The 13844-nt window shown below is 53.9% G+C and overlaps 1 protein-coding gene across 2 annotated transcripts; it reads left to right on the forward strand.

Moving 5' to 3' along the window:
- The first annotated feature begins 4138 nt into the window (after positions 1-4138).
- On the forward strand, positions 4139-11208 carry WDCP (WD repeat and coiled coil containing). Of its 2 annotated transcripts, none has more exons than XM_007477930.3 (4): positions 4139-4272; positions 6056-7964; positions 10233-10350; positions 10921-11208. In XM_007477930.3, the coding sequence occupies exons 2-4, from the start codon at positions 6075-6077 to the stop codon at positions 11043-11045; spliced, it is 2133 nt and encodes a 710-aa protein (XP_007477992.2). In that variant the 5' UTR covers positions 4139-4272; positions 6056-6074; the 3' UTR covers positions 11046-11208. The 2 variants fall into 2 exon arrangements, with proteins under 2 accessions (XP_007477992.2, XP_001366340.3); XM_001366303.5 differs by lacking the exon at positions 4139-4272 and adding an exon at positions 4504-4637.
- The last annotated feature ends 2636 nt before the right edge of the window (positions 11209-13844 follow it).

Genomic DNA, 13844 nt, shown 5'->3' on the forward strand with positions numbered 1-13844 from the left:
TGCACTTGCCCACAATTTGGCCCACGCAGGGGTTTGGGGGCTTCCTGCTGATGCCTCGACATGACAGCCTGCCACTGCCGGATCCACTTCGTCCTTCTCAATGGGAGCCACCGTTTTCCAGGTCAGAGCTCGCTCATCCAGCGGGCTCGCCCCATCCCTCCGGCGCTTCGTCCAAAGCTGGCTCGAGCCCAGCCGCGGCCAGACGAAAGGAAGCTTTAGAGCAGTGCTTCTGGCACAAGGACATCTGAGACACCGCAGTCTCCAGGGATGGAGAGCGCAGGGGCAGCCACCTAAGGGGCAAAATGAGCGGATGAGCGCCCAGGCCATCCCTGTAGCCGAGGGCACACCCAATGGCGCTCCCTGGAACTGGTCATTTCGGCCATTGGCCATTCTAGAGAAGCCCTGCCTAGAGCCACTCCAGTCACCGCCATGATGGCCGTCCATGTTCACATCAGGGAAGTTCGGAGCAGTCGGTGCCCTTCGGGGCCCCCAAACAGCTTTGTTCTTGGGGGGAAGCTCGGAACTGCGTCTGGCTGAGGCCACGGGCAGATCCTCCGTCCCTTTGTCTGCCCTGCCTAGTGCCACGTGCACTGTGTGGCTGGCCACTCCCGCCTTTCTTCCACAGGAGGGAGGGAGGGAGGGAGGAGGGGGGCTCCGGAAAGGGCCCTCTAGAGGGGCATCCACTGGTGGCGGCCCCAGGAAGACCTTCTGTCCCTTGTTCCCAGGGACTGGGCAGCTGGAGGAGTGAGCGCCGGCTACGTGGCGTACGTGCTGCTGTGAATAAAGGCACAATGTGGAGCCTCCAGAGAGCGTCCTCATAACAGCCCCGGGCGGTGGGGCAGCCTCACTGGTTTCTCCAGCAAACAGATAGAAAACGTGCCTGAGACCCCAGGCGCACCCACTTCTGAGGCTCCAATGTGACTCAGTGTCCCTACGTTTTTGCAGCACTTTCCCAACACCTTTATTTGGGATCCTGATTGGAGGTGAGAAGACTTGAGAGGGTCAGAGAGGGAGGATCTCTGCTCTGAGCTGGGGTGGGAGCCAGAAAGGGAAACAAGAGTTTCTCTTTTCATGGTTAAGGAAGGGTTAAGCACCAGCCCCCCCTCCCCCCAATATATATATATATATATATATATATATAGGGGCAGCTGGGTAGATCAGTGGATTGAGAGCCAGGCCTAGAGACAGGGGGTCCTGGGTTCAAATCTAGCCTCAGACACTTCCCAGCTATGTGACCCTGGGCAAGTCACTTGACCCCTATTGCCTAGTCCTTACCACTCATCTGCCTTGGAGCCAATACACAGTACTGATGCTAAGACGGAAGGTGAGGGTGTATATATATACAGTTTTCATTTACCTGGTGCTGGTACCTTCCACATATAGACCTGTATCTTAACAACAGGACTATTGATCTTCAGGGGGAGAAAATCCAAGCGTTATTTCCCCCTCAAATGTTTCCATTTGATTCCCATTTTCCTGAATACAGATGACGCTGTGGTACCCAAACTTCACTGTGATGCTGAGGCTCCAACAGCGACTAAGATGATGCTGGCAGTCATCTTCCCCGTTATTATTTTGAACCTTATTAAACGCGGCACAGCCAGATCGAGAGTTAGTCCTGCTCCCTGGGACAACTGCTTCGAGTAGAAAATGTCATTGCTTTTGCCCAGGATTCCAAACTCTTTGGCTCTAGCTCTGGGGGAGTTTTTAAGGTGAGCTACGCTTTCCTTTGAAACATCTGTCGTGCTAACACAATTTACAAACACTTAGTAGGTCTACAACATAAAGATTCTCCTGCATTAAAAAAATAGACAAGCTAGGACAGCTGCAGAGACAGGAATATAAAGAAAGTTCTTTATGGATTTTAGGGCTAGATAGGCAGAAACCATTACTTAAAAGGCCAAGGAAAAACCAAGACCAGGTGACCCACAACTCAATTGCACGCTGTTTCCTTATTCCTGTAACCATGGGGAGCATCCTCGGGTCCCGTGCTGTCAAAACTTTATCCAAAGGAGAGCCTGCAGGTAGCTTACTATTTGGGGAACTTTAGAAAACCCTAAAATGGTCCAATTCCAGAGGTCACTGCAGGGTCACCCCAACTGTAGAGGCAAATCTGAAATAGTCCACTTCTAACACTTAAAACCAAAACCACCCTACTTCTCGGGGTCCCCTCAGCTCTAGGGGGAAAATCAGAGCTCTCCACCAAAAAACAGCATCCAAACCCAACCAAATCTAAAATGTCCCAGTTCTAGGGGGGCACGTGCCCAGCCTCAGTGGAGAAAAAATAAAATGTAAACCTTACCTGAGTCTGAGAGCAGGAGTCTGACCAACTGGACCAGACTACTGGGAACATGTCTGTACTGGAGGCCAGTCCAAACTTAGTTGTGTTTGCCAAAATTGTAGTGGACAAAAGATGAAACGTCTGAGGAAACAAAGACCTGCTCTTCTGAGCATGTTTACTTATATAGTAATGCATGCCACTAAGCCCCTTCCTCAGTTTAGGGCTGCACCCCAAGCATAGGAAGAGGCAGACTTTTAGATAACAAAAACAATCAATCAGAACAACTAGTTAAAAGGAGGTGACACACATTAGGCAATCAGCATTGGAATTAGGTGAAAGAGTAGGCGTATTCCAAGTTGTGAGGAAGAGCAACTGCTGCATTCAGAAAAGCATCCACTTCTTCCAGAGTATCTGAGAACAAAAGAATGTGGAAACGAAAACCGAAGTGTGAACGGCACATGGAGCCAGTCTGGGTAAGATATACAGTTGTTTGAGATGTGGAATCATGAGCAAACTCCTTACACCAGTCTTAGGATCTGATAGCATGCCTGGTCAGTGGAGCCCGAGTCCTTGGTTAAAAATGGCTAAACAACAGCTACAAATGGTCCAGTTTCCCAGCTCTTTGGGGCGAGGTTCAAACAATGCAACCAAGTTTTCTCTCAATTCCCCCAAGTGAATGCACTTTTCTATGGGGACAGGATTTGCATTAGACCTGTGATTAGACAGAAGGGGAGATGAGCAGGCTCCAGAGCCACAGGGACCCCCTCAGTTTTTAATCTTTTCCATTTTTCTTCTGGGATGATTGATTTTGTTCCTTGTGGTTCCTTGATTGTTGTATTTGTCAAGTTGACAAGCATTTATTATGCACCTTCTATGTGCCAGGAACCATGTTAAGTACTCAAGATACAAAGAAAGGTAAAACCCTACTCAAATTGGAATAGTTCTTTGTCTCAATATGTAGACATAAACAGGGCATGTCCTGGATAAGTTGGAGATTAAGTCTCTTAGAGGGAAGGAGTTGGGGGTGGGGGTGGCTTCCTTTGTCAGCCTCCCCCAGGAAAAGATTTTCCTCATTTGTCAAAAGGAGATGGGGAGGGTCTTAGGGACCAGCTAGCTCTTTGTGCGGTGGCTTTTGGGGGTACGATTGGGGAGGGCTCCAGCTGCCCAACACAACAGGACTTGAAGATGGGGCATTGTTGGCAAGGCCCAGGAGTGCTGGGCAGAGCTTCTCTGGTACCCCCAGAGCTGCACACAGCTTCCTTCCACAAGCCTGGGAGGCAGCAGCTATTCTCTTCTCTGAGGAAAATGAGTTCTGTGAGTGGCTGAGATCGCCTGGCAAGGAAATCTGAGAGGAGATTTGAACTCGGGTCTTCTAGCTCCAAGTCCAGTATTCTTACCCACTGCGCCCCCTACCCACCGCTTGTGTGGCCTTTAGCAAGTCCGTTCCCCTGTCTTGGCCTCAGTTTGTTCCGCTGTCAAATGGGGAGGGTCTGGGTGTCCTTCCAGTTTGAGAGCTGCGGCAGGAGGTTAGGCCAGTCTTCCCTCAGGTGCCCCCTCGTTATCCCGACGGCTGGGCACGGTGCTTGGCACATAGGAACTGCTTACTTACGTACTTCCTGTTAGAAGGCGGCAGAGAAGCTGCCCGATGGGCGGGAGACCAACGGGAGAAGCCTTCAGCCCCGGCAAAGACAAGGAAACAGACAGCCCCGCGCGCGCAGCCATGATCATGGGGGGAATTTCGGAGTCCGGACGCCTGGGTCGGGCCCAGGGCTCAGCTGCGCTGCCTCCCCAGCAGCTGGCTCTTCAGGGTAGACTAGGCTCTTACCTGACTGTCAGGGGGAGGCTCCTCCCCCGCCCGCCCCGCCCCCTCAGCGGGCCCCGCCCCCACTCTGCGCATGCTCCCAGGCTTGCTGGGGGCTCCACAACTCGGTCACCATCTTGGGTTTCGAGGACCAAGGAGGTAGACAAAGGGTCCTTGCGAGCTGATGCAGGTGAGGGGCCCGCGGGTTTGGGGAGCGGGCTGGGGCCCCCGTCTCCCCTCACGTTACTGTTTCCCCGCGTCAGGCTGAGAGCTCCCTTTGTCCCCCTTGGACTCCCGTTTCCCCACAACTGAGGGTGGAGGAGGGCCATGGAGGGGGACCAGATCCCGCCCCATCCCCTCCCCCTTCATTTCTCGCCCAATCCCCAGGAGGGGGTGGGGGAATTCCTGACGTTGGCTCTGCCCTGACTCGTTCTGGGGGGGTCTAGTTGGGCAGAGCCCCTGGGGGGGTCCTTAAGGAGTCAGGGCTGGCGGAGGGTCATCGCTTGGTGCTGGAAGGACGGAGGGGCCCGCTCGCCTCGGGCCCTGAGGAGCAAGGTGTTGGGGGAGGGGGGTGTTCCGGAGTCGGGGTGTTTCCTGGCCGCCAGGTCACTTGGGGGAGTTTTCTGTGGAAGAACCAATGAGCCAAGGCCCAGGGCCTGGTGGGCGGAGCCGCCATTGGCCCTGGGTAGGGCCTGCCTGCTTGGCCCTGGGAGGAGAGCCCTTCGCCATAATGGTTTGTGAAGGTCCCGGAGCTCAGTTTCACCCTTTCGGTATCTGGGTGGATTCGGTGGCGGCGGCGGCGGCTGTTGCTGGAGGCCGGGTCCTTGGCCCAGGAAAGCCCCTTCAGCCCAGCTCTGCCATTGGCCACCGGGCCAGGGTCAGCGCTCCTTCTTTGCCCTGGCGCACAGTAGGAGCTCGTGGACAGACGCAGCGTCCCTTCCTCTTCCACCTGGCCTCTTGGACCCCCGAAGCCCTTTTCCCGACCTCCCCGCCCAGGAGTTTGGCTCCCTGACAAACGGTGTCAGGGCCGCCCTCACTGGAGCAGGGTTTGGGGCGGGCTCTCTGAAGGACACAGAAGGGGTGAATCGGCCACTTGATTCCCCTGCCTGCTAGAGGCCTCCGGGCCAAGGGAGGAGACAGCAAGCCAGAGATCCAGAGTGAGTGGAGGGGGAGGCTGACCCGTGAGGGGAAGGACAGGGGAGCCCAGCAGACGGGGTTGCTCCAAGGCTCCCCGGCAGAGGCGGCTCCTTTGTGTAGTCCTGGAGGGGCAGAGCCCCTCCCGATGATGCCGCAGGGACGGATCTCATTTCCCCTGTCATTGGAGGACCAGCGGAGCCTTCCTTTCCCCTAGAGTGGTCCAGAGTTAGTGATGAAGCTCCCCCCCCCCCCACGCCGTCAAGGCTAGTCATGGAGGAAAAGGGAGGGAATTGAAGGGCTCCGAACAACAGTAAAGGTGGTCCCCAGGGCCGGGTCCCAATTCCCACAACCTAATAAACTTCTCGAGACAGAATCTGGACTAGATCCAACAGAAGAGGAACTAAGCTGGCTCCAGAGCCGAGGCCCAAGCTGCAGTCCAGTCCGGGTGGTCCTCTTCCCACTGCTACCTGCATCCTCATCCCCTGATTCCCTCTGGTGGATTTACAGGTCCAACACAGAACTCTCAAGGGCAGTCGGGGAAATCCCCAACTAGAAATAAACCGAGATTTGAACGTGGATCCGCTGATGAAGATGAGGTTTTCCACATCAGTGTGTGGCTATGAGGGTCCTTCCTCGATTCCATCCCTGGGCAGTATCTCCTTAGGGCAGGGCACCTCGAGGGGCCAGAGTCCAGGGATCCGAGGCCACTTCTTCCTTGGGTCCCCCTCTGGGAAGTTCAGGGCCAAGCAGGCACAGGGGGAGGGTCTGTCCATGCTGAGACTCCGTCCCTGAGTTTCTGAGGGCTTCTTCACTGCTTGTCTTCTCTGTGACTTCAGGTACCTTCTGTCAGGAAAGATGGACTTGGGGAAAGGCAAGCTCCTCAGAACTGGTCTCAACGCCCTCCACCAGGCGATACATCCCATCCATGGCATTGCCTGGACTGACGGGAAGCAGGTGGTACTGACGGCCCTGCAGCTCCAGAACAAGGAGCCCACGTTTGGGGACTCGAGAATCATCGGGCAATTTGAGCATGTTTATGGACTGTCCTGGGGCCCCGTGGGGTCAGAGGGCACCCCGACTCTGCTGGCCATACAGCACAAGAAACATGTCACCGTGTGGCAGGTGTGCTCGAGCCCCTTGGAGAGAGGCAAGCTTCTGGTGTCCCAGACATGCGAGATCGGGGAGCCCTTCTCTGTGCTCCCTCAGGGCTGTGTGTGGCACCCCAAGAAGGCCATCCTCACTGTGCTCACCAGCCACGAAGTCTCAGTGCTTCCCTCGGTGCACTGTGACAGCACCAGGGTGAAGGCTGACCTGGTCAAAGTCCAGGGTTTTGTGCACTGTGGATGCTGGACCCATGACGGCCAGAGGCTGGTGGTGGCCTTGGGCAGCACTTTGCATTCTTTCACATGGGACGACTCCCAGAAATCTCTGCAGCCGTGCACTTTCTGCCCTGTGTTCGACTTGGGCAAAAACATCTGCTCTGTGCTGGCCACTGTGGACATGCAGGTTGCTGTGGCCACCGAGCTCCCATTGGACAAGATTTGTAGCCTCAACTTGATAGAGGCCTTTGAGATGCCAACAATGGAGGAGACACAACCCTCCACCACCCCTTCATCACCAGTCATTACAGAGGAGACCTTAATAGACACCGGAAAAGTGTCCCCTGACTCAGAACCATCTTCCTCATCAGCTTCCCTCTCATCTTCCTCCCTAGACTCTTTGGATCTGACTCAGACGCTCCCTGGGAACTATCGCTCTGACCCGAGCTCACTTTTCCACCTAAGAGAGAAGGAATACTTGGCTCGGGCTGGTCAGGAGTCCTCCCATTTGGTCCTGGTGACCCTTGATAGAATGGTCACCACCACCTGGAAAGTGGGCATCCCTGGCATTCTGGTGCCGGACCTCCTGGCATTTGACCCCAAGTCCCAGGTGTTGGCTGTTGCCTCCAACACGTGCCCCACCATTCTGGTTTACTCCTTGACCCCCACCTTGGTACCGGGTGTCCAGTGCATCCGACTGGAGAACTGTGAGAGGCCCAAGGGCATCTGCTTCTTGTCAGACAAAATGCTTCTGATTTTGGTCGGGAAACAGAAGTTCACAGACCCCACCTTCCTGCCATCCTCCAAGTCTGACAGGTATACCATTCGTTTGATGGTCAAAGAAGTCAACTTTGGGGACGAGCCCTCTATCAAGTTTGTCTGGAGCCAGCAGGATTTCTACAATGACAGCCCGGCACTGGGCTTGGCCAATCAGAGGAAGCCAGGGGAAAGCCTTTGCCTCAACACCTGCCCCCAGAAGAAGGACCTCCTAATGCCTCCAAGGATCCAGTCACTGCCTCAGGGGAAGTCCCTGATCGAGGACATCACAGGAGCTTCAGGGAGACAGAGCCCCAGACCCAACACCACACAGCTCAGCAAGCCCAAGTTGACTCCCAATGTTTCTGTCTCTGTGGAAGGGCTAGAGGGTATACCAGCTACCTTCAGCCCTAATGCCAGGCCAAGCTTACCAATGACCCAATGCAGTCCAATTTGTGAGCCCCTGAATCTCCCTCAAGGTAAAGGAGCCAGGAATGAAGAGGAGGAGGGTCGACTGTGTGAGACCCTGGAGAGGTTGTCTGGGAGCTTACTGGACCTCCAGAAATGCCTCTCAGAGCTCATAGACCTTCTACATGGGAAGAAGCAGCCGCTGCCCCTAACCCGTTACCCACTCTCTCAAGACCCATCTTTTCTTCTCATCACATACCAGGTAACTGGGCAAGGGGGGGACCTACTCTGCTGTTCCTGACTCTGTCCACCAAATTACCCAGGTGGATAGATGGAACCATGGGGGTGCCAGGGTCAGGACTGGGGAAGTCTGAGAGTCTCTTCTGAAGGTTCAGATCAGCTCTGAAAACATGGACCTCGTCCTCACCACTGTGGACGTCTTCAGGATGATTACTAGATGCCTCAGATGGATTCTGTATCAGTCCTCAATGGGGAATTGGGATTTATGCCATTATTTCTATAGGATTAGTCAGGAAGATTGATTAAATTCTCCAGCTGCCTTGTTCCCATTCTGTTGTTTCCACATTTGTGTCCAGAATCATTTGGCACAGTACTGAGATGCAGATTCTTTAAAAAAATTAAATTAATTAATTAATTAATAATATTTTCCCATGGTTACATGATTAATGATTCCCCCTCCCTTTCCTCTCCTCTCCCCGAGCTGACAAGCAATTCTACTGGATTATACATGTATCATTGTTCAAAATCTATTTCCATGTTAGTTATATTTGCAATAGAGTGTTGTTTTAAACAACCTTAACCCCATGTGATCAATCATATGTTTTTCTTCTACATTTCTGCTCCCACAGTTCTTTCTCTGGATGTGGATACTTTCTTTCCCAGAAGTCCCTCAGGATTGTCCTGGGTCATTGCATTGCTGTTAGTAGCAAAGTCAGTTACATTTGATTGTGCCACAGTGTATCCCTTTCTGTGTACAATGTTTTCCTGGTTCTGCTCCTTTCGCTCCTGGAGGTCTTTCTAGTTCACATGGAATCCCTCCAGTTCATTATTCCTTTTAGCACAATAACATTCCATCCCCATCAGATACCACAATGTATTCAGCCATTCCCCAATTGAGGGACACGCCTCTCATTTTCCAATTTTTTTTGCCACCCCAAAGAACGTGGCTATGAATGTTCTTGTACAAGTCTTTTCGCTTATTTTCTCTTTGGGGTACAAACCCAGCAGTGCTATGGCTAGATCAAAGGGCAGACATTCTTTTAAAGCCCTTTGCCTATAGTTCCAAGTTGCCCTCCAGAATGACTGGACCAATTCACAACTCCACAAGCGTGTATTAGTGTTCCCATTTTGCCACATCCCCTCCAGCATTTTATCACTTTCCTTTGCTGCCATATTGGTCAATCTGAGATGCAGATTTTCTTAGGAAGTCATGTTGGGGGTCTGTGGTTTCTTTGGGATGAATTCTGTGACCTGCGAAGACCGAAATCCGTCACCCTGAAGTCAGCATGGAGACGAGCCTCTCACTGGGGTGGCATTGGTCGGGTGGGAATTGTCAGGGAGCACCCAGGGCAGAGCCTGGGAGGAGCCTTTGGAACACTCTCTGGGTCTCTGGGCCCAGTCCTAGGGTTGAGCATTGCCCATGTGGAAATGGCAGGTTTGCCAAGCCCTCTGTGGATGGCATTTCAGAGGATCCTTATTCTCAGCCGTTAAAGGCAGTTTTGGTTAGAGATAGTCTATGTGGCATTTTTTCCATTAAAAGAGAAATCGATCATTTCTGTCAGGCCAGCATGACAAACAGGAGGCCATCCAGAGCATTCTCTTGGTCATTCCTATTGGAAAGGAGAAAAGGAGCTTTCTTGCTAGGGCGAAGCTATTTCCAATCAGTCAAAGGACGACTTCCCGGGTCTTTGGGGAAGGCAGGGCCAACGGCTCCCCTGGAGTTCTGGAGGGATCCCCCTCCCCCTGGTATCCCCAAGAGCTCTCCTGGAGAGGGGTGAGCAGGGCTGGGCAGGAGCCTGTGGAGAAGGGGATGGGGAGACTTCATGGCGAGGAAAACATTCTCTCCAGCCCATTTCTCTGAGCGCATTTAATAGAATGAGCTCAAGCGATCCTTCTGGAGGATTGTTTCCATCCCCCAAAAGGACATTTTGTGTCAGAGTAGGGCCTCAGGGTTTCAGACTTCATCTGGAAGCTCCTTCCTTTGTCTCTATCACCTCCTACCACCATCATCAACTGTCTGCCTCCGGTCCTCCCCCATTCTGGGTCCTAAGGTCTGTGTCCAGCCAGAGGCTGAAGTTGGAGACTTCATGAGGTCAGAGGTAGACCCCTATGGGGGCAGGATGCCCCGGCCTGGGCTGCTTCTCCCCTCGGGTGGTTCCTGTTGGTCCTGGGCCCAACTGGGGTGGCAGCTGGCAGTGGGGAGGGGTTGATGGTGCCAGGGTTGAAGGAGGAGGTCTGGGGCTCATGGAATTCATTGTTGGGTAACGAGGTCTTGTCATTGGGCTTGAAGAAGCCGTCCTCAGCAGGGCCTGTATTGGACAAGCGAGCAGTCCTTCTCTGTGATGGCAAGGTGCGCCTGCAACAGGTCCAACAGGTGTTTGGCCTCTCTCTGGTGGAGATGCAATATGGTGAGTGTCTGGGGCTGGGGCTGGTGAGGGCAGGGGAGACTTCCTGGAGGAGGGTACCCCTACACATGCCATCTGGGCTGGGAGGACCTTCAGCCAGCAAGCACTAAGAATGTGCTGTGTGCCAGGCACGGTGGGGTACAGGCTCAAAGAACAGAGCCAGCTCCCTCTGATGGGATGGACTTGGCATTCTTATGTGACAGGAAGACGGGGGGAAATGGAGGGCCGTATCCATCCCAAGGAGAAATAGGAAGTCCCTGAGGACACAGAGGGCACAGTCATTTGGGGAAGAAGGCTGGGATGGCATCCCCTGGGCACAGAGGGCTCAGCCTGGGGGAGGAGTCAGACCACTACATCATGAGAGTTGGAAGAAAGTTAACAGGGGAATAAAAGAAGCTTCAGAGGCACAGTTGGCTGTGTAGACACTTTTGAAGGAGTTTAAGAAAGGAACATCTAGGCTGAGCCTCTCTAGACCAAATCCCAGGCGTGAGGGGCACAGGGAGCCAGGAAGGGGCCACTCCCAGGCCCACCCAGGATGAGGAAGTTCTGATGTCTCTCAATTTGGAATTCCAGGTTCCCTCTGGATCCTCCTCTCTGCTGACGGCGAAGGCTTCATCCCACTCACGTTCTCGGCTGCCCAGGAGGTCACCATCCGTGATGGCTGCGGTGGTGTCGGGCTGGGCTCCACCACCCAGTGAGTCAGTGTCCATCCCCTGGGCGGGCGTCAGCATCTGAGCGATAGCCGCCACCCTGCGAGGCCATTCTCAAGTCAAGACTCCTGGAACTCTTGGAGACAGGTGTACCTGAAAGGGATGAGTGATCACTGCAAAGAGACAGGAAGAATAAAGTCTGGTGTATGGACTTAAGCTCTTTCTGTCTCTCCTTTTCTCCCTCCCCCTGAAGCAATCTCTCTCTCTCTCTCTCTCTCTCTCTCTCTCTCTCTCTCTCTCTCTCTCTCTCTCTCTCTCTGTGTCTGTCTGTCTGTCTCGCTCCCTCTCTCTCTCTCCCACTCTCTCTCTCTCTGTCTCTCTTTCTCCCTCCCTCCTTCCTTCCCCCCCTCTCTCTGTCTGTCTGTCTGTCTCGCTCCCTCTCTCTCTCTCCCACTCTCTCTCTCTCTCTCTTTCTGTCTCTCTCTCTGTCTCTGTCTCTCTCTCTCTCTGTCTCTCTGTCTCTGACTCTCTCTCTCTTTGTGTCTGTCTGTCTGTCTCGCTCCCTCTCTCTCTCCCACTCTCTCTCTCTCTCTCTGTCTCTGTCTCTCTGTCTCTGTCTCTGTCTCTCTCTCTGTGTCTCTCTGTTTCTCTGTCTCTCTCTCTCTGTCTCTCTGTCTCTCTCTGTCTGTCTCTGTCTCTCTCTTTCTCTTTCTCTCATTGCTGGGGAGGTCTAAGGGGCATCCAAGAGTCCTGTGCCCCACCTCCCCCCCAGCTCAGTGAGCTCTGGGCTGGGCCTGAGTTCGAAACCAGCCCCAAACACTTCCTAGCTGGTTGACCCTGTGGGGAGTCACGTGAGCATCACCTCCCTCAGTTTGTTCATCTGTAAAATGGGGATCATAACAGCATCTCCCTGCCGGGGTGGTTGTGAGGATCCAGCGAGAGCGTATTTGTAAATATTTGTATTTGTCCCAGTGCCTGGCACATAGTTGCCTCCATATAAATGTTCCCTTCCCTGGAGCTCACCCCAAAGTGCACCTGGTGCTGTGCTCGACCCTGAGAATGCAAAGGAGGGAAACAGGCCAGCGCCTGCCCTCAGGCTCTTGGGGGACGCTGATCTGCGTGGGGACAATGTAGACAAGATGAAGACAAGAGTCCGGGGGGAGGGGAGGCTAGAAAGGGGGCCCTGAGTTGTGTCTTAAGGGAAACTCTGGCTTCTGAGTGGAAGGAGAGAGGAGGAGGAGTGTTCCCGGCAAGAGGGGCAGCCTGAGCAAAGGCAGAGGAGGCAGACGGAAGCCAGCGATGCTGAGGTGGGGGGTAGGAACACTGCAGAGGTGGGCTGGGGGGGGGGGGGTGCAAGGTCTGGAGGGCTTTGAAGCCCAGCCAGCATTTTGTCTGCTCCTGGAGGACAGGCACTGGGGAGCCAGGGCAGGTTCCTGAGAAGGGGTACGTGGTGTCACCTGCCTGGAGTGCAGTCTCTTCAGGGGCAGAGCCCGGAGGCAGGAGGACCCCCAGCAGCCACGGCCACAGTCCAGGGGTGAGGAGAGGAGGGGTGTAGGGGACACAGATGGGCCTTGGTGAGTCCCTTTGCATCCACAGCAGCACAGATCCTGCTTTCCCTCCTCATCCCAGTGGTGGCCTTTTGTGGTGTCAGAACTCACTTTGGAGCCTCTCTCTTCCCCCTGCGCTCAGGCCCCAGCAGAATTCAAGTCAATGGGATCCGACTGCCTTCTCCCTGAGCCCTTGGTTGAGTGGAAAGGATGCCTGGTTTGTAGGTGGAGCGAGCAAGTCAGGCCACCCCTGAGTCGGAAGGCCTTGAAGGTCAGGAGATCAGCTGGTGAGCCACTTGGCAATGCCTGGCACAGAGGGGGCTCTTCAGACCTGCAGCTTCCCTTCCTTCCCCTCTGAAGCCCTTTGAAATCCAGGCTGCATTTCTGGGGGTTTCGGGCTTCCCTTTCCTTCTTGGCTTCGACCTCTCGCAGGCAGCATTCCCGGATTTCCACCCCAACAGCTATTTCCTCCTGGTTTCCCCTTGTTTCCTCTGCCTTTTGAAGGATGAGATTATTGCAGTCTAGAAAGGATTAATGGGGCCTTTGCTTTTGGGAGAGGGGAAGGAGGGAGGGAGGATGGAAGAAAGTAAAGAAAGAAAGAAGGGGGAAAGAAGAGGAGGGAAGGTGGGAGGGAGCATGGGAGGATGAAAGAAAAGACAGAATTAAAGATGGATGGGAGGAAAGAAGGGAGAAGGAGGGAAGATGGATGGAAGCTAGGAAAGAAGGAAGGAGAAGAGAAGGAAGGAGGGAGGGAGGATGGAAGGAAGTAAAGAAAAAGAAGGGGAAGAAGAGGAGGGAAGGTGGGAGGGAGCATGGGAGGATGAAAGAAGACAGAATTAAGGATGGATGGGAGGAAAGAAGGGAAGAGGAGGGAGGATGAAAGCCAAGCTAGGAAAAAAGGAAGGAGAAGAGAAAGAAGGAGGGAAATGACCCCAGCAGATACCAGGATGATGATGATGGGGGGTCATGGCTCTGCACTTTGCCGCCATGTTTCCTGAACTTTCTTCCATCTCCTCAGTGACCTTTACACTTCAGGGCTCTGGACCCTAGCCTTCTGGCCTCACATATCTCTCCCTTCCCCATACCAGCTCTCTTCTGCTATTTTATCCTTTAGAGAGGACCTGCAGGTCCCCTGGGTGGTTCCTCCTGCCATGTTTCAGTGACTCAGATGGAGTCTTGGTTGTGCCTCGGGTCAGGATCTCTTCTCTCAGGTGTTGCCTAAACTTTGGGTGGGGGTTTCCTCACAGGTTCCTTTCTTGGCTTTGTCATCCCTGAATTCCTGGGTGTGGTGGCTGAGGTT

Source organism: Monodelphis domestica, chromosome 1, assembly GCF_027887165.1.
Source record: "Monodelphis domestica isolate mMonDom1 chromosome 1, mMonDom1.pri, whole genome shotgun sequence".
Taxonomy (NCBI): domain Eukaryota; kingdom Metazoa; phylum Chordata; class Mammalia; order Didelphimorphia; family Didelphidae; genus Monodelphis; species Monodelphis domestica.

Excerpts from the sequence above, each read along its gene's own strand:
- WDCP (XM_007477930.3), top strand. The coding sequence starts at position 6,075 with ATGGACTTGGGGAAAGGCAAGCTCCTCAGAACTGGTCTCAACGCCCTC. Across the intron at positions 7,965-10,232 it reads TTCTTCTCATCACATACCAG|AAGCCGTCCTCAGCAGGGCC; the intron begins GTAACTGGGCAA and ends TTGGGCTTGAAG. Across the intron at positions 10,351-10,920 it reads TCTGGTGGAGATGCAATATG|GTTCCCTCTGGATCCTCCTC; the intron begins GTGAGTGTCTGG and ends TTGGAATTCCAG.